Here is a 24,377-nt window from a genome sequence, read left to right as displayed (position 1 = left end):
CAGCAACACAACAGCTACTTTTAACCCTCATCAGTTTGTCATCAGGATACCATTATATACATAATACAAAAAGAAGAACAAATAGGGATATTACCTATTTGAAATTATTGCTGAAGTGATTAGCTGATTAATGAACAACAAGACACCCTGGGAAAGTGTAGTTGGAACTTTTTTCTTTTCACATTTTGTTTTGTAAATGATTTATAAATTACCCCCTTTGATAATAGATAATGGAAAATATTTTTTATTTAAAGCCCTATAAAGAATCTATATAACAACAATACACCATAACAATACCCATGACTAAGCGTTTTAATAATTGATGTATTTTGAATTTAATAATACTTAGTATAACATGCACTGTGCATTTACATCGTGTGAGTTTCTTCTCAAATTCAAATTCTGGGATATGTGGTATGTAAACTGCGACGCGGGTGATTGGAAGAATCAAAAACCTGCGAGGTTAAAAGTGTAGCAGTGATCTAAGAAAATAAATCGGGTATGCATTGTTGCATCTTACATCTTGTCCATTTTACTCTGATGAGAGAATAATAAATCTGACGTTGTTATGTAACAAAAAACAGTTGTCTGTTGCGTAAGGACTTTCTCCGCCCCTTTTCACTCGCTCCGCGCATGCGCAGTGGCACCGTACACTCCGCCATTGACGGACCTACGATCAGGAGGAAAGGGTCAGAGAGGCACTTCGACAGGCAGCTGCTGCACGTTTCTCCAGTCTTCAACCTCAACTTTGGCTTCAGCAACGGTTTTTTAACGCTTGACTCGCAGTCTTCTTAATTCTTGTGGATGATTTTGGTTGACAACAGTATCTTTCGTCACTACAAAAGGACGTGTTTTTGCCAGATTCTAGGAGTAACGGGCAGCCGAGAACCTCAGCTAGCAGCAGCTATAACGAGGCTATAGCAGGCTAGCTAACGTTAGCTAGCGACCTGGCTAGCTGCACACGAGCTGAGCATTGCTCGGTGGTGGGGTGGGGGGGGCGGTGTGCCTACAGTGTCGTTTGATGGATCCGAGAATTGCCTGGTTTCAACCAGAACAACGTGGACCCGCTAACAACCTGTGGATGCAGATTTGGGAGACGACACAAGGGCTCGGCTACTTGCATGTAAATAACAGCTACAGCACTGGATCTCAGAGCACGTCGAGTCTGAAAGCGACCGTCAACGGAGCACCGGGAGCCGTCCTCACCAGCAGAAACGGAGCACTTGACTCAAACACCGGCAGCGGTGAAGGCAGGACTCAGGGGATGTCAAGCTCAATGGGGGACGGGGGAATAACTGAACAGCGGGACTTTATACCACTGGAAACCAATAGCAACCACAACAACCGAGCCGCTGGCAGGGGCGGTGTCGGTGGAGGGGGGCAGCAGCAGGGCAGCGGGGTCGCTGTGCTTTGGAGGGGGCTGACGGACGGACACCCCAACAAAAGAAAAAGAGACAACAAAGCTAGCACTTTCGGATTCAATTCCAGCCTCTTGAACAGTGGCAGCGCCTCCAACACGGGAGGCTACGATGGTTACACGGGCACACCATGGAAAGTCAGGAACTACTCGGAGGGAATTGTAGGGTAAGAGAGAGTATATTAAAGTTCATTAGATTGGCTGTCTCATTTTTGGAAACCTGCTGTTGGTAGCAGAGGCACTCATTTGCCCCCCAAAGAGCAAGCCGTCATAAATCAAATCTCACTGTGGGGGTGGGGTGGTGTGGGGGCTCCACAAGTGTGAGACTGTGAACGTTTCAGGATATCCCATGTAAACCAGGAGTTAATTAACTGTTATTTAACCTATTTTAAACCCCTGCACGCTGAAATAACACCCTGGGAAACTACTCAGGTTGTCACCTTCACCCCACCCACTTTTTCATCCCCTCCCATTGAATCCACAGTTGCATAACTTTGTGTACATGTTACACCTATTTGGTCTGTCAAAGTTAGTGAATCCAGTAATGAACAAAAACAGTGTGGAGTTGTGTTCAGTAAGTTAAAGGTGTACATCAGTTTATTTCCATCAATCCTTAAATCAAATGAGAGTGCTCTTAAAGAATTCCTACCTCAAAAGGTGTATGGACATAGGTCTTTGCCTCAAACAAGATGAGTGATTATTTTATTAATTATTCAAAGAACATCTTAGTGAATTTCAAGAAACCATGCCAACCATGAAAGCACTGTTGTATACCAGGTGATATTTCATACAATGGAAATACATGAACAAAGTTGAGGCAAACCTTTTAAATATTTTGGAAGTTTAACTATGTACTATTTCTTACCACTATTTTTTCAATAAATGCTCAAATGGACTAAACACACTACCATAAAGAGAACATAGCAGCTCTGAACCCTTCCCATTTTAATCTGGCTGGCTGACTTTATGGCGTTCATCAATGGGTTGCAAAACTACTCACATGTAGCTTACTCATACTAGCTTAGGTGCCTGTTTTGGTAAACTGGTCGGTAACAAATAGTTTTAATTGAGAGAGCCTAAGAGAAAGCACCAGAGATGTAACAAGGTGCTTCCCCAAACAAGAGTGATATTAGTAAATGTGGACTGCTTCACCGGTTCTCCTCCAGCCTCTTTAAGCCCAAGGATATTAGGATGGCAGAGGAGAGGAAATCACAGTTGATGTATTTGCCAAAGTTGTTGAACTGTATTCAAATAGTGCAATAGTGTTGTGGGCAGAAGTCAGCATGTTTACTATTACTTAAAGTGTATTTAATAATGTACAAGCAGGAAGGTGTACACTTTAAACACTCAGCTCAAATGACACAATTTTACATAAGAATACAGTCATCATACTGTTGACGTATTGCAACCAAAAGGAGTATAGTGGAGTAGAGTCTTATTCAGGCTAGACAACTGCTGTGGGTTGTCTAACCTTAGGCCCTGATCTTACTTCAGGATGAACATGGATGTATTTCTGTACAAGTAAAGTAAAAGTTTCTGGCTAAACTTCACCTGCTTCCAAGGTGCACGGAGAAGGGAAACAGTCTGAAGAGGTTAGAACTCCAGCAACACTTGCAGTGTAGATTATTGTATTAGATTGATGCGTATTGGCTTGTGGCCTTCATCAGAGTAATTTCTGTATTTTCTGCATCTCTGTACACACTAAAATCTGACATATGTGTACACAGACACGTTGCACACAAGTGCATCAGAAAACTTGATGGCGTCTAGGACTGAATGATATGCAAAAAATCATGTAACGATTATTATTGACACCTTGTGATGAGTCATGAGTTTAGTGGGAATAGTAAGTTATGCATTTAATTTTCACTGAAAAAGTTTAAAAGTGATGATGATGTGATTTACGGTGGCCTGTACCAAGAATGCATGTTCCCTTATGTCTGGATAATATGATTTGTAGGTCAGGGCATCTCTGCAGCACCACAATGCTTTACATAATGGTATGTTGTGACACATTTTACTTTTATCAAATAATTGCAGCTTCTGTGATTTGGATATTGCACATGGCCAGATTTCGATATTTCAATTGATTGTCAACGCTAATGGCAACTCCTTTGTTTGGTGTATTTCGTTGCGTAAACTGAAACAAGAAAAGGTGTTAGCTTAATTAGAATAGGACCAAAGGTACAAACACAGTGCATGAAATGAGCACCCAGTTAAGTTTTCTAGTACCCATTATCCGCACTTGCATATTTTGAGCGGCACCCAGATGTCTTCAAAGGGGCCCCCATGGATCCTTGTGGACTTGGGCCATTGACAGAATTTACTTCATGAGGGCCCTTGCAGCTACGAGGAACCCACAAATGGGTCTTAAAGGGCTGTTGAGTATTTCTCATACTGGGCTCTGTAAACACGTGTACCTGCAAACTTCCACGATTAAGTAATTGTAGTTTAGACCCACCTGGCATGCTGCGCGCAGTCACAGCCACGCCGACTGTGTGCAGTGGCTTTATGAGTGGCTCGATGGTCAATGGTATCCTCCATCCAGTCACTTCCTCTTCTGTCTTAACACACGCATATTCTTAAAACCAAGGTATTAATAAAGACCAGAAGAATAAGGAAGCAAGTGGGGAAATTACTAATTTTGCAAGTATAAATTAGTATGCATGGTGCACACGGAGGATATTGTATGCAGGTTTCTACAGTGAGCATAGGGACAGCTTTAACCGGGTTGGCTAACCAGCATGCATGACTAATGGGGCTGAATTGTTCTTCTCGCTGATTATTTTTAATCATTCAGCATTATTGTACTGATTTGTATAAATACTGGCTATAAAATGTGTATACTTTGGAACAGCAATTGTGGTTAGTTTGAATACAGATAGTAATACTGCTTTACAATAATTACAAGCTTTCTTGATGAAAAATAATGTAGATGCTTGCAGAGACTCATCGAAACACACAGTTTTGTCAAAACCTGACTGAATGCTGAGCTTCCTTTTGAAATGGTAGTTGTTAGGGTGTGACAGGTCAACACAGAAGAAGTGGCTTCAGACATTATTTTGGCAGAATGAGGGTTGGGAAAATACTGAGCATACAGATGGCCAGAGAAAATGTAAGTCATGCTGCATGAGTGTTTTATGGATATTTTCATACTTCTTAAACAGTGAAAATTTGTCATCATTGAAGACCTTATAAATGATTAAATTTAATGTGGCCACAGCTGCTGTTCTGAGCAAACTTTATTATTCGCAGCCACTTTTCAAACCGAAAGGGGCTTAGTTTTTTCTTTTTTTTTGATACTTAAAAGATGTTTGTGAAGTATAGCTTTAGTGCTAACTCTTTTCTATGTACTAATCCCCGTATAACATCAACAGGTATTGGTCTTGAAATCTTGATCAAATCCAACAAGGCAGGGAGACGAGATCTTCATAGTAAAAGCAGTGTAAAGGTTCAACATTATAACATATTTGAAGTTAGTGCCAGCTTGAAACTAGAGACTCCTGCTTCATTCACAAAGTGTGAGATTTGATTCACTAGGGAGTGTGTACATCTAAATTACATCATTGCTCATACCAGCGCTAGTCCTTTAACATAGGGCATTAAATCATGTGGTATAATAAATGCGCATGACATTTATTAACTTATAATTACGTTATTTCCTCAGCTGTTGCTCTTTTAGATATGATAACTGTGGAAAAATATTTTGGTGGGTGGGGCCCCTTTTTTAAAGGCCTTTTAGGTGCAGAGATTTGCCCTTTCCCCATCCCCCTCTGTTAGACATGTAGACAAACAGAACACCAGAGTGTGGAGCTCAGTCTTTGGCTGATCCTCATTTATAGTAATATGGAAGCTCTGTGTTTGCATAAGGACATTCCTTAGTGATTAGCTCTGCTAATACCAGAACCTGAACCTCAGAGCAGATCAAACTCAACACCACTGAGAACTCTCTGTCTAAACATACTCTGGTAATTCACAATGCCAGCATGCTCTATGGCATTACAGAAAATCTATTTCGAAATGCACATGTATAAACCTACACTATGTATGTGGCTGTAAAAGCTGTCTGTGTTCAGTTGTGTTAATTCCATAGTTAAATCTCAACTCATAATACTTGTTTTTGTTTCTTGGGAATCTGGTTGTGAAATGTGTAGAAGCGTGATAAATGTCCAGCGGCAAACAGTACTAGTGGTTTTGGTCACTTGATTCTCAGGTTCAAAGCTTTCCAAAATGGCACAGAGCAAGAGTGGAAAAGAAACAATAAAACTCTACACAGTCCTGTGACAGGGCTACTGTTTTTTATACTAGCTAGCTTCCTCAGCTGGTGAGATAAAGAGCTACCTGCTTGCCTCTAATGCTGCTACCTCAACTATGAAGTAATTTTGCTGTGTTGTGATAGGCAGGCAAGGAAGTGGTGAACTTTTTGGTTTCATGAAGAAATCAAAGAAGTGGAATATTAAGGAGAATGTGTTCAGCCTCCTTTTGCCATTTATGTTTGTGTGGCCCTACATTTGGATGTGTGGCATAACCTTTAATTTCCATCAGTCAGGATGAGTGACATGGGGAGCTGGCAAACGTAAACCCGAAAATCGTTGTTGCATGTGATATTTGCAAGTAGCAAAAAGGGTGAAAGAGGGTGTAAGAATAAGTGCATTTTTCCATGGGACGGTCTGTACACTATATTTGGCCATGGGGGTTGGCTAGAGAAGCACAGGCATGTGCTTATTTGTGTTTTACACTCCTCCAGTTTTTCTGGAGCTGAGTAGGTCCAAGTAAGCAGCCCACATCATGATGGAAAAGGATCAGTGTTTACATGCTCCACACGGCTTCACTTCCACAAAACAAAGCCAACCCTCTGAGAAAGAAACCCAAGCCCCTTCTGTGTCTGTCCAGTCAGATTGGGAGCTCTAAGGGAATATATCCCCCTTGTTTTCTGGCCTTGTAGAACAGTTATTTAGATTCTTTATATGGGCACAGGAAGTCAGTGTAGCCTTGGTGAGCGGTGGCCCGTTTCTGTCCTGCTTAACTATGCTCTGATCTGGTGTTGTGTTGTGGGTTTTTATTGTGTAGGCAAGATGCGATGTTCCAAAGTTCCAGTCATTTTATAACAGTGAGGCATTGTGAAAGAATGAATTCAGAGTGATAGGTGGATTTACTAGATGGGTCTGTTGTTTTTCTGTATAACTGGACAGTGTCAGTCTAAATTACTCTTCTGAAATTGACATATGAACTTAATATTATTATTAATCTTAATTGTAACATTGATTTGAGAATCCCTTCACAGCTCTGTTGTTCTGGTATTTCCATGTACTAGAGATACAAACCCAGGTAAACACTGAATAAACAAGCCATACTAACATAAAGAAAAGTGGTAATTTGATGCATTATATCATGACAAATGCAAGTAGGCCAAAGGCCAAATCCCATCAGCATTTAAGTAAACATATCGTAATACCAAATTAAGTTTGAATTTAATCACTGCTCTCACTGGATTACCTTAGGACAGCAAAGTAAACCTCTTTATAGTATCCATCTCAAGTTAAACTTTATTGAACTTTGCCACATGAATTTGTGGTTAAGCAAATTGTCTGAACAGAAAGGCCTTTTAAAGGGGTCGACACAAAGTATGGTCTAAAATAGAGAAATCTAGTGTTTTAGCTAATGCAGTTTCATACACCTTTTCTCAGATAATTTAAAATTTTCAGGGCAAAAACCTTGTTGTGTAGTTTGCAGTCATGTTAGCTTGTGTTCCAATTCTGTTCTAGTCCCAACACACAAATTTGGTGAAATTCCTATTTGTGAGGAAATGCTAGAAACATGAGAAAATAGCTGACTCAGCATGGGAGCAGGACTAATGCCAGTTAATACTAGCTGCCTTAGCTAGCTAGTCTTTTATAAATGAAAGCAGTTACCATAATTATTTGTTTTGATTCTTTTGTAACTGTTTATTTTTCACATTTTGTAAATCATTTATTGCTTATCAGGTTAAAAAATTTGAATTGTGAACAGACCTGGATCATGTTAATATGTTGTCAGTCTAGATCGCCAGCTTAATCAGTTTTTGGTGACATGTTCAGTGTTTGTGATGCTTTTAGACTGTGTTCTATGATCGAATTAAGTTATTAGTTTAGTTGCTAGTTTACCCATAGAAGGGTTTGGTCTTTAAATTTACAGACTTTTGAGTTTTACTTACTTGTGCACAAGGGCACCCAAACTGTAGCTGTTGGGTTAAAGAATACATTACTCCTTCAGTCTCCTGTATCCCTTATTTTCCCAGCCTGTCTGTGAAAGACATGAGCCTCTGCCCTTTTCTTCTGACATCTTCATTTTAACCTCATGTCTTCACATGTGGTGAATGTCCTATTCATGTGAAACAATCTTCTCCTGTGGCCCAAAATGGTAGTAATGACAGCGCCGTCTGTGCTTGATTGATTTTCGTTGAGCCTGGTGTTGGCAGCTAGTTTCGAGTGGTGAAGCAGAACATCACTTGCAGGCTAATGAAATGTGTGGTTAATCGCTCACTGATGAGTAGCCATGGCTCATGGTGTTATTGCCATTTATTGCCGTTGTCTTTTGGAGATTTATGACTCCCAGCACTAGCACACAGATAGCACCTCTGTGACTGAAGCTCCATTATTAGAACTGTGGTTCATCTAGCCTCTACTGGCTGTGACATCTATGTCACGTTCTCCTCTCTCTTTCTCTGCTGGCTGGCTGGCTCCCGGCCAAAGTGTGTAAGCCTGTGGAGAGAGAAGCCTGCATGCTGGTCCTTTGGACTGTAAAGGTGAAACAGGCCCCCTCTGAACAGCACGTGTGGGCAGCTCTCCATAACTCAGCCTTCCCATGTGTAGTGAGGAATGTGTTTTTCTTTTTTTCCTCTTCCTGTCCAGTATAAACCCTTCCCATGCTCCAGACTGATGCAGTCAGCATGCAACAGCATTCTTGCTTTTTTTCATAGCCTGTGTTCAGACTGTGACCTTCTTAGCTTGTGTAAAGAACAAAAGGGCTTTGACAATTTCCTTTTGTCATAGTCTATGATAATAATGATATTATTTTCTTTTCTTTTCTTTTTTTTTAGTGATGGCGTGTGAGTGTTGCCACACAGTATTACAACTTTCATTTTGAAATGCTACCAAAGCAGTGGAGAAGAAACTTAAAATGCTAAATTAATCAGAAATAACTTTAAAGTATTTAAATTGTATAGTAACAAGTACCGTAATGTATATGGTGTATTTGTTTTAAGTTTTTTTCTCATTTGTATTGATATTTATTTTGAAGAGAGACCAAACTGGGCAATGTCTTTCAGTTTGTTCAACTTGTTACTCTTATCTACTTAAAGCAAAAGCACAGTCAGACTAAAGGCTCGAATGTGCTTCACATGCTACTCAGACAAAGTAGTTTACTCCACTGAAGCTATTTCATGTCAACAAAAAATTAGAAACAAATCTAATAAATTTGGAATGACTGTTACACATGGTATATTTATTTTTTATCTCCCAATAATAAACCTGTATTTTGAATTTATACATTTAAAAAAAGTACTGCTGTAGTTAGAAGTATCAGGTCAGTTGATGTTGCTACAAAGTAAGTTTCAGAAGGCTTAGATAATCAACAAAGTATTTAACAACATGATTGACAACTTATCAGATGCTGATGCTCTACTGGTGTGGTACTCCAAGCCCACTACACAACATGTTTGCCCTGGCACTGGTATTACCATATTTATAGTCCAGCTGTTCCTCTTTGACTACTGCAACATGCTGCATCACTCAGGCATGACCATGCCTATTCCTAGCAGTCAGCTTTGTTTGGGCTTCTGTGTAACCGGAGAAGTTTTGTCCCAGTGGCTAACACTTAGCACCCCAGATCAGTTCATTGATGAAACATTAATGAATCCGCCATCTGCAAGACACTGACACCTCTGCTTCTGTTTGTGGTTGTCCTCATTGTTGTGATGCGACTTGTTGTCCTCCTGGCAACTCTGACAGCCTGAAGCTGTTCTTGGCTGGTGTCGAGGTTCTATAGACACAACAGTGTCACATAACACACACTGTCCTCTTTTGTTGCAATGTTTGTTGAGGCCCAAGATTTCAAGCCCTTGTGAAAATGGAATAATGTTGTTGGAAGTGTTTCCACAGCAGTGTTTCATCACCACTAATCTGATCTATTGAAACAGTAAGTGAAAACCAGTGACCCATCAGCAATCTCATGTGTGACACACCTGCCTGAAACATGTCTTAATTCTGTTCCAAGTAGTAAATTATGAAGCAGTGCTACAGCCACACCTTCGTACCTCTGTAGTGCCAACATTTCTGAACAGTCAGTGAGTAGTGCTCAGTGTGATGCGACAATAACCTCTTTTTCCTCCATCCTACCCAACTTAACAGATGGCTCTCGTTCACATGAAGGCATTTCAGCACCACACCCAGTTCCCTCCCCCCCTCTCCATTTTTCTGTTTCACCTTATGTGCAGGTCTGGCCTTCTACCTTTTCATTTTTTTTTTCTTTTTCCTTACTTCCCTCATTCTTTGTTCAGCTTACACCTTTGCTTATATTTTCTCTTCCTGTCACCTTCCCATTCCACCTCCTTTCAGTCGCCCGAGGGTCGAACGAAGCGTTGCTACACCTTCATGCAGTGGCTCTGTAGGAATGTCGAAGGTCCAACTGTAGCTCATTGTGAAGCACTATTTAATAATAGAAAAACTTTGACATATGTCATAAAGTTGAGAAAATGGTTTGTGCTACTGTAGAGATGCGCTGAGCCCACCTTTTCCCTCTCAATAGTGATTCCAAAACATAAACTCCAGTTTAGGGGCCAAGTTAGCCCAATATATAGGGCAGACATGATTTATTTATTAATTTAAGAGTGCCTTGTTGAAAATATGATTGCATTGAACTGAATTATGATCTTGTGCTATGAGAACAACAGAAACTGATAGTGTTTTTATATGTTTTATAGTTAGGGAATACAATGAATACACAATGCTGTCTGATAATGTACAACATATTCATATAGCTTGGACTGTAGTGCTACAACTGAATTATTAATTAAATAAAACACTGCTGACGCTCAGTCTATTTCACACTTATTTTATCCTCGATAGCAGCCGTTCATCCCCTTTCTCTGCTACCCTCCATTCAGATTTTAGTCAGGCCTACAGAGCAAATTGCAGTCAGCTCAAAAACAAGACTAGCTTAACTGCAGGATCACTAACAATTACAGGCTAACACCAGTGAGCATGACTGGCATCATTTCAGCAACACTACAATAATCACATCAGAGGGAAAAGTTAGGAAAAGAAGAAGTGCTAAAGAGAAGAGATATCATTTTTTTTTCTCCTCCGGGAGCCAGAGCTCTCTGGAAACCTGTTCCACCAGATTACATAACATTACTATGATATAGGCAAGTGGGATAATCCGATAAGCAGTGCCAAGGGTACATGTGCTTCCCAGGCAGGCTCAAGACTGAGATGTAATTTGATCCAAGAAGGTGGGGCATGAGATGTGATTTCTATGGTTGGTCTGATCACATGATGACAAGGGAGCAGGAGTGGCCTGTTTGCTGTGAAATGAAACCTATCGGTGCTGTTGTGGAGCAGAGATGCTCTCATCTCTGTGATATCAGCTTGCCCTAAAATGTTTTTTGCTTATATTGTACTGTAAGAGAAGCAAAGTGGAAAAATTATGATAATCATGCCAGAAAATGCCCTCTTTTTAGCCTGATGTTTGTTGGTTTGAAAATACATTGGATCTTGAAGCCAAGTGGGAGCATTAATGCACAAGCCTTATAAAATCCCTCAGTTCAATTAAAAGATGCTAAATTAACTTAAATCAGTGTTAGGCTTTGGGCTGAGGTGTCATAATAATACAGAATGGATCCACAGAGAGCTATGTTCTTTTAACTGGGAAATCAAAACTAATGTTGTGTTTGTAATGCAGATTGTAGCTCACAAGTTTCTTTTACTTTTAAATGAAACCTAATGTGTGATTATGAGGCTGCAGTGTGCACAGGGAAAAGAGATTAGTCATTAAAATTTAGAGTGGTTGTCAGTTGCCATGGAGGAGGAGGGGCAACAAATGGAAAAGAAAAACTTTTTCTTTCCCCTGACAACAAACAAACAAACAAAAACGATAATGCGTACAGTAAATTTTTACAGCAAAATTTTTAATTTTGTTTATCAGAAAGAAGAGGGGGTGTAACATTAAAGCTATGTCTCGGTCAGCCCATTAACTAGATGGAACCTCCATGTAACGCTTGGATATCTACCCAAAGCAGTAGAAGTAAAGTAGAAACTCAGTTCCCACTGGCCTTCTGTCTTCGTCCGAACAAAGGAAGTCAATGAAATGAAATCAAGTCATTCAGTTCACTTTACGTCTTTATTTGTGGTCAACTCTGAAGATTTCCCCTAGATAAAAAAAAAAAAAAAAAAAAACACCATTTCAGTTAATGGATGTGTCTGTGTGACAGATGTGTTTTGCAAAACAACTTGCTTGTGTGGGGAGAGAGAAAAGCATGGTTGTGATACAATGTGCTCCAGGGGGAACTTGTATTGTCATGGACTGGACACTGGCATGCTGTTTTCAGTGAGTGCTACTTCAAGTTTTTCAGTCTTCCAGTTATCTGCATTTTCAGTAACATCCTGCATTTACATTCAGTTCAGTCAGACTTGTGAGCAGCCGGTCGGGCCACATTCACACCATCAATAGCAATACATTACATACACAGACTTCTCATTCATTTCAATGAGACCGCTGTCTTGGCGCACCCTAAATGCAGTGTCATCTGTCAAAAATGACTTTTGCTGGTATTGTGAGACTAGAGCTGTAATGAATAGTCAATTAATTGATTAGTCAATCAACAGGAAATTCATTTTCAACTATTTTGATAATTGATTAATCGTTTTCCTTGTTTTTCAAATTAAATGCCAAAGACTGTCAGGTTTCAGCCTTTTAAATGTGAGGCTGATAGCAAACTGTGCGTTCTTGGAGTTTGGGCTGTTGGTGCAACAGTGGATCAATTTTAGGAAGTGATGCCGGGCTGTAGGAAATTATGATTTTCCACTATTTTCTGACATACTCTAAAAATAATCGAGAAACTAATTGTCAGTTTAATCGTTAATGAAAATAAGAGATGGCTCATAACTTGGATAACTTTCTAAGCTGCTGTACAGTGTCTTGGTGTCTAATACTGTATGCCTTCAAACAAGCCGCCCTGGTTTACAAGTCATATATTTCACTTATGTTGTCGCTTGTGTTTTTAATGCAAATCATTTTTGTCGGTCTGATCACACTCTTTGAGCAATGTGCCTGCAGCAACTTAGGGGTTAGATTTTTTCTCAAGGTCACCATGATAGATTTTGGTTAGGGAGAAGATAGTTTTGTTCTACAAGTATTTTCCATAGATGGTTGATTCAGAAATAATCTAGTCGAAACCCACTCAACTTTAACTGTTGTCAGGTGAAGATTACTTGTTACATAAAACCCAGACAGTAGACACACACACACACACACACACACACACACACACACACACACACACACACACAGATGCACAGTGCTCTTTGGGGTGTAGTTCAGTCAGTGTTGGTAGCTGCAAGTGTTTTTCTTGTCCAACTTTCCTTGGTATGCACATGCTTCGCTTTGTTGCCTTCTTTTATTTATAAAAAGAAGAAACATCACTTTTCTTCTTTCATTTTCTGTCGTCTGCCAAGAGGAATAAGCTTGTTATTGGCCTAATCTGGGTTTATATGGCTGTTTGTGCACATGTGCGTGTGTGTGCCTGCATGTTTGTGCTCTTATTTGTCCACCCACAGAGACTTGTCCCTGCGTCTATGTGTATGTAGACAAAACTGGTCAGTGAAAGGTCAGCACATGTGGGCAGAGCGACCTGTTCCAAGGACAAACGTGGTCCCCTTGCCCTTACTGAGTACAGGTTTTCTTTACTGACATTGCGTGGGAACACAGCAGGGCTTCCTGTTTTGTTTTTGCTCTGCCTTACAGTTTACTAAAAAGAAACAGTTTAAGATGACATTAAAAACACTGTTACTGCTAGTGTGCGTACGACTTTTCACTGTCTTCCTGGACCCCTTTTTAAATTATTAACTATAAACTAGAAATTGAGAAATTGACCTGCATTAATCTGGAAATGTGATTGGGTAACCCTTAGAAGATGTCGGTCAAACTAATATTCCAACCAATCATTTCACTAACGTTCATGAATCTACCTGTAGCTCCACAGGAAAGCTGATAAAGAAAATATTCAGAACGTCTGGAGACGCCTGCCCTTGTTTGTAAAGACTCTTATTTGCCAAGGGAAGGTTGACTTTTTTGGCAACACCTTGCCTCACATTCTGCTGGTACATAAATCCATATCACAGACCTGCTTAGTACAAACGTATTCTGCTGTTGGTCACTGGAATTGTTGAGTTCAGCTGACTGGAGCGGTAACATGCCTGTATCACTGCAGAGGGGAAGAGTAGAGCTCCTTCTCCATTTTGGTCGCATCAGTTCTCCGAGGAACCACACATCTTAAAAGTCACAAGCCCTTTATCACAAACCATTTTGGATATTACAACCCCATTGTCCAACATGTATTTATTTGATGTGATATTTGATTATTAGGTATACAGAGGGAAGGGAGCTAGAGCACATGTCGCTTGTTGCTTAACAAACTACTATCAGTGTATCTTTTTACAAAACAATTAATCCCTACATTGCTCCTCTTTCTTTCTTTCTTTCTTTCTTTCTTTCTTTCTTTCTTTCTTTCTTTCTTTTTCTCTTTCTTTCTGTCTTTCTTTCTTTACACAGCACCATTTAAACAACCCTCTGCTTATTCAGACTACTAAACATGAAGTACTATAACTGTAGTTATGTGTGTAAAAATGTAAGCAGAAAGAAGAGAATATAGCTATTAGCCATGTCCTGTCGGGGTGACTCAGTGTAACATCTGTATCTGTGGCACCCATTCCCTTGGCATCACATATTGTGCCTTTTTGCTCTGCTGTCAGGGAGAGCGGATTAGGCCAGGAAAATGAGAATACCCCTGGTTGTGTTCATTTCTCTCCCTGCCTCATGGTTAAAATCAATGTGTGATATGGAATGTGGCTAAACTTCAGTGGTCTTGAATTGTTAAAACTGACTTAAATTGATCTGTTTAACTAAACTAAACTAACATAATTAAATTGCACTGTTTGAGTCGTTCAGTTACCTGTTCTATGTCTTAGTTCTTCTCATCATCAACCTGCTAGTGTATTATAAGTTAGTACCTGCTATATGTCTATAGATATCTATAAAGGGTTTATATGAAAGCATGCGCTCTTTAGTCTTATAGTGTACAGCTGTGAACTTGTGTATTTTCCCCTGCTGTGTGTCTGTTCATGTCCACATTCTTCTTCTCTTCTCAAAATGTGGTGTCCTGTGTGCTGTGCAGGTTACACGAGGAGATCAATGACTTCTATGAGTACATCTCCCCACGGCCGGAGGAGGAGAAAATGAGGCTGGAGGTGGTGGACAGAATAAAGGGAGTCATCCACGACCTGTGGCCCAGCGCTGAGGTACACATCACCCCCAACCCCAAAAATGTATTAGCAGGGTGTGACAGACCCGATTTTTTTCTTTCTTTTTTTCCCATGTGCCATTGATAATCAGAGGGAGAATTTCCGGTGGCTATTTGCTTGAAAATCTTGACTGTAATCTGAAAGCTACACATATGAAGGACGCGACGTATCACCAGAAGTTATTTTGTTTTGGCTGAAATGGGTTTGTAGGCTTGTGAAAATAGATTGTAAATTATATACATTGAACACAATATTTGGTGCACTGGATGAGTACTTTGACTAAGAGTAGCTTGGACACCAATGGTCTCAGTAATTTACAACTCTGTTGCCACAGTTATTGTAACAGCCAGGCTGTGTGCGATATCAAGGTAATGGCTATAAGCTTCAGCCTTTCTCCCTACTGCACAGTAATCTGTTTGGGCCATGTTAATCAGCCCACCTCAGGCATTCTTGTACCCACTGACTTTGATCCTGCTGATAGAGCAGTGTGCTCCGACGTGTGTCTGCTCCAAGCTTAGCAGCTCCTAAATTAAGTACACAATGCTGTACCAGTCCTGGCCAGCTTTATTCCTTTTCCACTAAAGAGTGAGCAGGGACAACTTGGTCGTCCAGTCAGAGTGATTCTTGTTTAATTAATTAATGAGTTTAGCTAAGTAGACATCCACCAGACACTTGCAGTCTGTTGCCATACAGAATCATGATCTTGTCAGGTATATATGGAAGCTTGTCTAGATCAGCGGTACCAAGAAATGTTTATGAAAGCTTCTCCATCGTATTTCAGCTTGGGTTTTAAAACGTTTCTTAAACTCTTAGACATTTTAGATATTCTGACCTACTAGTGATTGGGCACACTTACAGTATGGCACAAGAGAAAACATGGCTCACCTTCGTGACCATCTCACCTGCAGTTACCTCACCCCTTCACAGAAGTCTTCAGGACTTAGTGTTCATTCGTTTGCAAACATGGCTCTACAATCAGCTTAGCCCTGGACATGTGACTGGTCTGTAAACCAGAGTTTATACTACTGCTTGATGTGGGATGTAGGGAGGAGGTTTAAGGAAGGTAAGGTAGGGTCAAGGCTTTAGTCTATTTCTGCTCAGACACCAATTTTTGCGTGCGCAGTGGGAGGTTAAAAGGTGGAAAGTCGAAGATATTTTAGTCACTTTAGTAGCATGCAGGTTAAGAGATCAGTGGCTATAAGGACTATTTTGTATGTAAACATCCTGCCAGTTTTGATTTCTACAATAGTCATTTTCCACATCAATGCGACACAAAACAGAGAATATGTGTTTATTTCATTGAGGCCATACTTGTCTTTAATATCTCACTTAAAATAGTCAAACTACACACTCATTGTTTTCTTCTTGTACGGCACAATTTGCAGTAATTGTTCTACCACGCCTGTGCATATTGTTTGGGCTTGTCATTACATCCACACTATGTGACGCTGTTATGTATGTTTTGTGCATCTCGGAGAACAGGTTTTTGTGTTGTGTAGTGTGGGAAGATCAAAAAAGAATGCTTCCTTAAAGCTTGCTAGTTGACACACTTAGTTCTCAGTCCCGTCCATGTCACAGTCTGTCACAAAGAACTGTTAGTGTGTATAAGAGAAGATGTTAAACATGATTATAAAATTATTCAGGTATAATGACTTTTTTTGCCAGTTGTACAGTATTAAATGAATGTAAATTATTGAATCCATAAAATAAAAACATCTGTATGTGTGTATCCCCTCTCTCAGGTCCAAGTGTTTGGGAGCTTCAGCACTGGCCTATATCTGCCAACAAGGTGAGCCATTTGGTTTCCTAAACCAGCCCAGAGATTTAAACACATGCTTGCTCTTTTTGTCTTGGCCAAACTGTGACTGTGAACTGGCGTCCGACCAAGAACTAAGATATGCTGAACTCTGTTGTGGTGAAAGTGCCCCGTCTCGCCAAAGAATCATTACCTGCTTTTGTTTTGAGTATCAAGTGTTTCAGTAATTGTTAGCGCTGCTTATTCCAGATTTTTTTTAAAACTTTATTCTGAGGGAGGCCCATGTCCGCTGACAGACACCCAGAAACACACAACCGCCTACACACAATAATAACTCCCCCCTCAACATGTCACCTGGATTAGTGCACTCTTGACACCATACTGAGCGCTTTAATGGGACTAAGCTGTTTTGTGGAAGCATGCATGTCAGTTGGGGGGTGTGTGTCTGTTTGTGTGTGTGTCTCTTTCTGGCAACATTTGTCAAGAATCTATTTGTCTGTAATTCAGTTACAAGGTGCAAATATGCTGTGCACTTGTTTGCTTGTGTGCTGTTTGCAGTGGGTGCTTGTATGTAACATTTCTGTACGTAGTAAACGCAAGAGACACACATACACACACACAGACACACAGCTTAAGCTGAAGGTGCACATTGCTTTTTCACAAGAGGCAAACAAAGCCACCTGTTTGCAGTGATCTACCATGTGGAGGATGTTTAAAAAAGGTTGTACTGTGCTTAATCCAAAGAAATGAATAGAATATTAAAATGATATTTCAGTGTGTTTTTGCTATACTGCTATTTTGCTATGTGAGAAAAATAGAAATGCCCCGACATTGTACTTTGTCTTGAGTTGCTCTTGTATGTTGCAGAATGGAACTAAGTCAAACCTCTCTTTTTTTCTACCAGTGACATTGACCTGGTGGTTTTTGGGAAGTGGGAGACGCTGCCACTGTGGACACTGGAAGAGGCTCTGCGGAAGAGAAATGTTGCAGATGAGAACTCCATCAAAGTTTTGGACAAGGCAACGGTAAAACTGTTCTAGTTTTGTTTTGTTTTTATGGGAGTTAACTCAACAGTGGGTTTGATAAAATAACTGCTTATTTATTTAAAAACCTTTTCAAGCACCTTTTTTAGGCTCTGTGTTTTCTGATTTAACTTGCAAATTCAGAGATTTTTGACTTTTTTGTCTCTAGCAACTACACCATATATCGCATATTAGGTTTCATGACTTAAGTTTGTACTTCATCTTCTAGATGGAGTGTAATCTTCTGATATAATTACTGGGATAATAACTGGATAAGCTGAAATACATGTTAGCAGTGGCTACTAAAACGGACCTTTAGGACCTTATTATTTAAATTGTTTACTTTAAATTTAGTATTTTTGTCGGGCAAGGATTTCATCTGTAGTAATTTGCAGATCTGTCATTTGTACCATGTAAATCCACAAGTTAAACTTTCCAACTTGTGGCAGTTGTGATGATTAATAATAGTCAATAATCATTCTTTTAGTCATTAATCTGTATGATCTTGACAGTCTGCCATTGATTGACTAAGAAGCTGTGAATGTCATTTGTACAGGCTGTTATGACATATGTGACATTTCCAAAACTCTGACTATACTGGTGAGCATACACGCCTTGCACACAGGCATGTGCACAGGCATGCCTCACAAGTATGTAAATGCCAAATGTGTATCTGTACTTTAGTACACCTCAGCTGTTTCACTGTACTCTGGAGATGCTGACAAAATTAAGGTAGTATATTTATATTGAACAGCGTCACAGACACGTTATTGCTAGAATTAATTAATTTAATTTCAGGACTTAAAGGATTTGAAAGTCTTTGTTTCACTTTTGTTAGGGACTTTAAAGAGCAGATTAGCACCCTAAATCTTTGCTCAAGGATTTTAGTTAAGGATTAGATCAATAAATGTGGCTTTGTATACAATTGCATATTTTTGTTGTTTTCAGACTTAAAATAGATTTAAATTACAATTATGGATTCAGATTTATTTACAATTGTCTTTTAGCACAATATCAGAGTTGTGTGTGGGCAGCTTGGTCTAAGTTCCTCTCTGACTGTGTGTAATATGTGTGTTCCCAGGTTCCCATCATCAAACTGACAGACTCCTTCACTGAGGTCAAAGTTGACATCAGCTTCAATGTGAAGAGTGGTGTTAAAGCTGCTCGGCTCATCAAGGAATTCAAAGAGGTACAGTTTGCAGATTCAGGGCTCTACACTAGTGCTTTTTCAGGAGCATGTGAAACTTACAGATCGACTTGTGCAATTTAAGATGAAAAAATGTGCAAAAATTCTATCCTGTGCTCTTATGTTTTTCATGTATCTTTGGAATATAAAACCTTCATGATTAATAAAATTTGCACATTGTTTAAGCATCATTGCAGCTTGCCTGACTTAATACTGAATGTAATATTGACATCCAATTGGTGCCCTTCATAAGGGTTTCTTAGTAACATATATAGCAGCACATTTCAACAAACATTTAACACTAGAAGAAGTAATCTGATTCAAAAACAGTGCTTAATGGAGATTTAATGTCTTGTCTGATATATTGAGAGTAATTTCATAACTCACTTGAACTGGCATTGCTAACAGGTCAAAAAAGCAAGAAGATGTTAATTTTGTAACATATTAGGTGGTGAATGCTTTGAATGGGCCTTACACACAGTATATTGTTGATCAGTGGGATAGTGAAAATTCTGGACATTTTTTACTTTAAATTCCAGTTTTCCTCTAGAGGGTGCTGTAGACATCAAAATCTATTCCTTATTATGTCCTTACTGTGTCTGTTTTGTCCTTTAGAAATACCCTGTGCTGCCTTACCTGGTCCTGGTGCTGAAGCAGTTCCTACTGCAGAGGGACCTAAATGAGGTTTTTACCGGTGGAATTGGCTCCTACAGTCTGTTCCTCATGGCCGTCAGCTTCCTGCAGGTTAGATACACTTGGTCTTTAACAAGAGCTCTTAATATTTTCACAACTTAAGCCTACCTGTTAGAGCTTGGTTTAAGTACTGTAGGTGTCTCCTTATTTTACTTCAGTGTTATTTTTTTTCTGCTTCTTAACAGATATGAGGCCCTAAGAGAAAACTCTTTTTACTATTCAGTTATTGTTAGTTTGTCATGTGCCAATAGTTTATAAGATACTTGCTATTACTGTGATTCCTGAAATATCCATATTGCTGGAAACAACATGTTAAGATTATAATGTTAGAATGATAGTCTCATAGTAATCGTTGAAAGTCTGGAACAAGTCCATAAACACTGAAATTCCCACTATCTTTACCACCATGATCATTCTGACATCCACTTGCACCTTGTTCTTGTCCAGCTTCATTACAGGGACGATGTGTGCAGTCCCAACATCAACATTGGTGTTCTGCTCATTGAATTCTTTGAGCTCTACGGTCGCCACTTCAACTACCTGAAAACAGGCATCAGGATAAAAGATGGAGGTTGCTACGTTGCCAAAGATGAGGTTCAGAAGAACATGATGGATGGCTACAGGCCCTCCATGCTCTACATTGAGGACCCACTACAGCCAGGTAGGAACAGTGAACACAGATGATAAAGGTTAGGCAGCGGGTTTGTCACCTAAACGTCGAGAAAATTGAATTTCCTTTCCAGATATCAGCATGGCATGAATCGGCTCATTCCCAGGTTCTCACATTTACACATTTTGACCATCTGTCTTGTGTCCAACAGACAATGACGTTGGCCGGAGTTCCTATGGTGCCATGCAGGTGAAGCAGGCATTTGACTACGCCTATGTGGTGCTCAGCCATGCTGTGTCACCCATCGCCAAGTACTACCCCAATAACGAGACTGAGAGGTAAGGAGCTCATTAAAGAAGCTGTGAATCACATATCAGAGAGGAGAGCCAGATGATGAGCCATTTCTAATGAATATCATCTGATTTGGATTAGTGCTTGATCCTTCACAGCATTCTTCAGAGCCAGTCAGTTTAATGTTACAGCATTTAGTCTTAAATTGTCACTGGTGATTTCATTTCAGTAAAATTAGCACGCTTCAGTTGTTGTTCTTGTCATGGTTGGCTTTATCTAATAATGAAAATATCAGGCCATTACCAGTAACATTTGCTTTCAGTCTGCTGTATAAACATTGTTATAACATGTGTACCTCCTCATGTATCTTATCACAGCATACTTGGCAGAATAATCCGAGTGACACAGGAAGTGGATGAATACAGGGAATGGATCCGAAAGAACTGGGGGAGCCCGTCCCAGAATGATCTGCCACTCAACAGTATGTTCAAACGCTGACTTTAAAAATGATTATTAATGTAATTATTCTTGTTGTTCAGTTCAATTCAACTTTATTGTCTACATCACATCTCTGTAGGAAATGACGTCACACTCTTTGAGTCCCAACAACTCGATGAGTGCAACAACAACGTCCCAGATGACGACGATGTTGTTGTGGTTCTACCATCGGCCCCCAACAGCAAAAACTCCTCCAACTCCTCCTCTCCATCCCCTTCACTGCGCTCCTCTCCTTCGTCCTCTCTGCTGTCGCCTTCTTCCACATCCTCTAACTCCAGCTCCAGTGATGCGGTCAGTCACAAACACACACACACACACACACACACACACACACACACACACACACACACACACACACACACACACACACACACACACACAAAGCCTTCAAATATTGCTATTATCTGTACTTATCTGTAGCAGCTGAAACTTCATAAGGAAAATTTGTTTTGAAAGACTATTTCGTCATCTATTTTGCTGCTTTTCCCCAGGACTCTGATGGCACGCCGTGCAAGACAGCCAAGCAGCAGTCTGGCCGGGGCTCCAGCACCCACAGAGAAAAGTCAGCTGCTGTTAGTAATCACCGAACACAGAGCCACACTACTGGCACTCCATCTGGAAGCAACAAGGGAGGAAAGGTGCCCCCAGCCTTACTTTATATGTATACATGTAACGTACACCACAAGATTAAAAATAAAACAGATACAAAAATTGTTCTGTTAAATGTATGTCAATGAACACTCACTGATATTTCTGATAGCTGTAACACCTTTAGTCATATTTTCTCATGAAGCATCCTTGATGATGAGATTTAAATTAAATGTAAATTTGTCAGATTTCTCCATCATGACCTTCCTGTACTGTATTGAATACCCAAAGGAAATCCTGCAGAAACACTGATCTTGTCTTTGTGCTCTGACCCACCCCAGGGCAGGATGTCTCGTTCACACCATAAGAGTGGCCACCACGGGCAGCAGAGCTCGTCATCTAGTACCAAAAGTCATCCGAGCAACAAGCCACACCACCAGGGCAACAGCAAGAAGAGGAAAAATGTACGAGACTCTACACAAGAAGACCTCTGCAGATAGGGGTGACCTCGCCTGCCCTCCCCCCGTCCCCTGTCCTGTCTGCAACTGACTGACTGTCATGTCCCACTTCTGCTGCCAGACTCCAGCCTCAGGAGGCTGTTAGTAGTATTTAAACATCTACAGTTATCTGTCTCTCTGTCAAGCTTTTTGGGATGACAAGCAACAATTTCTAGCAGAAAAAAAAGAACAAAAAAAAGAATCATTATAGGAAACGGGGTTTAATTTCTTGGACCTGAACTGAAATCAAAGGATAAAATGCTCATTTGCTTCTCAACAGCTTCTTTTATGGAGCAGTTTTCCTTCCCACAGCCAGCACCTACACAACATGCCTCTTGCGCCTCCTGCTGTACAGGAGTAGACAGGTTGGGTGTCGGGAATCTACTCTGGAGCAATACCTGGAGCTACTGGCTGGAAAATAGGATCAAAAATTTTATCAAAAAAAAGAAGAAAAAAGCAGATGGCTTAAAATGTATAAAAAATATAAATGTTATGTTGAACAGACAAATATATACACAGATTTTTTTAAGATGGTAACTTACAAATGCAATCAGTAAGAGTGGGACATAACTTATGCATGAGATTTCTTTTTGTTGGTTGATTTTTCTGTTGGTTTTTGTTAAGTCTAAACAGGTTATACAAAGATTTGTACAAAAACGCATCAGAAAAAAAAAGTTAAAAATACAAGTAAGAAGAGATTGTTTCATATGAGATTTTTACAAAATATACCGATTGAAGACATGTAAACATGCACATCTTGTGCCCGCAGCTTTTCGGCCAAAGCCAAGAGCTGGTTTGGGTCCCATTGCCAACATAAATCATCAGCATCTACTTTTACTCCTGGTTGCTCTCTGTGATTGTGCTACAGTGTTAAAACTTAGCCTTGAGTGAGCCAATGCTCACATACAGCCCTATAGATGACCGGGTGAGAGATCATCATCTCATCTCAATAGCACAGCCACACCAGTGTAGAGGCTTTAAGACTATTAAGACTACAGGTTTAAATTAATAAGGGGTGATAATGGTTTTATGAAAAATCCTACACTTGAAAAAAAAAAATGTGTTAACAATACAACTGTGGGTGATAATCTGTTCCTTCGGTAATTTACCAACTACAAAATCATTTGTATTTGTTAAATGTATTTATTTTTTTATTAATTATATGAGCATAGTATGGATAAATGTATTATTAACATTAGAGCCCATATCTTTGAGTCCTATATTTGAAATAGGATAAATTGCGAGGGGGGTGGGGTGGGAATATTCAGGTACAGTAAAATACCACCTTTATTATTTAATTGGGTTTTTTTTCATTGACAGTTGAGTGACCAAGTTACTTGGAAAAGTTTGAGAGAGACCATTTTACAAGTCATACAGTGGTAATTGTATTTTAATATGTGGCTGGTCTACTTACTTTAAAAGGGAGCGGATAGTTTTTTTTTTTTTCATAAACTATCATAGAAACACACGTCTTCAATGTGTCAATCCCCCTCTGTCATTGCAGTACAGCAACTAACCTGTAGATGGAGTCATTGCTCTGAGTCTTAATCCACAGAGTTTGGGCTTGTATACTGCATTTGGACGGTTTATCGCTGCGTTATTTTTGTGATTGACCGATAATGTCCTGATATCTCAACTGAATGGGCAGCTGCATATAGAAAACTCGTTAAGCTGAGTGCTTGCTGGAGGGAGTAACACACCAAAGCACAGTGCAATTCTCCATTGTCTCTTCCAAATGTGACAAGAATCACCCACAGTGAAATCAAGTAGCCAGCAATAACTACCACCTTACATTATACATCACTACAATGTCTGCTGCAGCAACATGATGCCTTGCTCACTCCCGAGCAAGTTTAATCTTCTGTGTTAAGACAGTGAAGCACATTTGAGTCCATGCACTAACTCACAGCCTATTATATTTAGTGTTGAAATGTTTAAAACTACGGTTCCATGCCCCCACCACCACCACCATCCCCCAGCGCTACAGTTGCGGTTTAAATGCAGTATATAAACGCTGGTCTTGTGGTAGACGGACAAGGAGAAAGGCAAATGAAGTTAGCCGTGCCATCTGAATGTCCACTGACCATCTTTTTTCACTGCAGGAAGCCTTCAAACCCAACTGTACTCATCTGAAATTTGTTTCTCTGCAGCTATTACAATTCATGCAATAAAAACAGTACAATTAACCCGTGTGTTGAGAGAAGTTTTTGCTTTGCCTCCGATTTGTTTTCTGACTTTTTTCTCTCTGTATTAGTGTTAATGC

The 24,377-nt window shown here is 39.9% G+C and overlaps 1 protein-coding gene across 1 annotated transcript; it reads left to right on the top strand.

The window, feature by feature from the left end:
- The first annotated feature begins 676 nt into the window (after nt 1-676).
- On the top strand, nt 677-24,300 carry tent4b (terminal nucleotidyltransferase 4B). The gene is made up of 12 exons (XM_056381196.1): nt 677-1,584; nt 14,847-14,970; nt 16,716-16,762; nt 17,634-17,754; nt 18,833-18,940; nt 19,553-19,681; nt 20,078-20,291; nt 20,452-20,578; nt 20,909-21,012; nt 21,109-21,320; nt 21,521-21,667; nt 21,959-24,300. Exons 1-12 carry the CDS (start codon nt 1,022-1,024, stop codon nt 22,115-22,117), a joined length of 2,055 nt encoding a protein of 684 aa, XP_056237171.1. The 5' UTR covers nt 677-1,021; the 3' UTR covers nt 22,118-24,300.
- Nucleotides 24,301-24,377: the final 77 nt, after the last annotated feature.

This window comes from Seriola aureovittata, chromosome 1, assembly GCF_021018895.1.
Source record: "Seriola aureovittata isolate HTS-2021-v1 ecotype China chromosome 1, ASM2101889v1, whole genome shotgun sequence".
NCBI classification, from domain to species: Eukaryota; Metazoa; Chordata; class Actinopteri; order Carangiformes; family Carangidae; genus Seriola; species Seriola aureovittata.
Note: the sequence above shows the minus strand (reverse complement) of the source record. Positions and strands in the feature narration are given on the sequence as shown.

Excerpts from the sequence above, each read along its gene's own strand:
- tent4b (XM_056381196.1), top strand. The coding sequence starts at position 1,022 with ATGGATCCGAGAATTGCCTGGTTTCAACCAGAACAACGTGGACCCGCT. Across the intron at positions 14,971-16,715 it reads ACCTGTGGCCCAGCGCTGAG|GTCCAAGTGTTTGGGAGCTT; the intron begins GTACACATCACC and ends CCCCTCTCTCAG. Across the intron at positions 18,941-19,552 it reads TCATCAAGGAATTCAAAGAG|AAATACCCTGTGCTGCCTTA; the intron begins GTACAGTTTGCA and ends TTTGTCCTTTAG.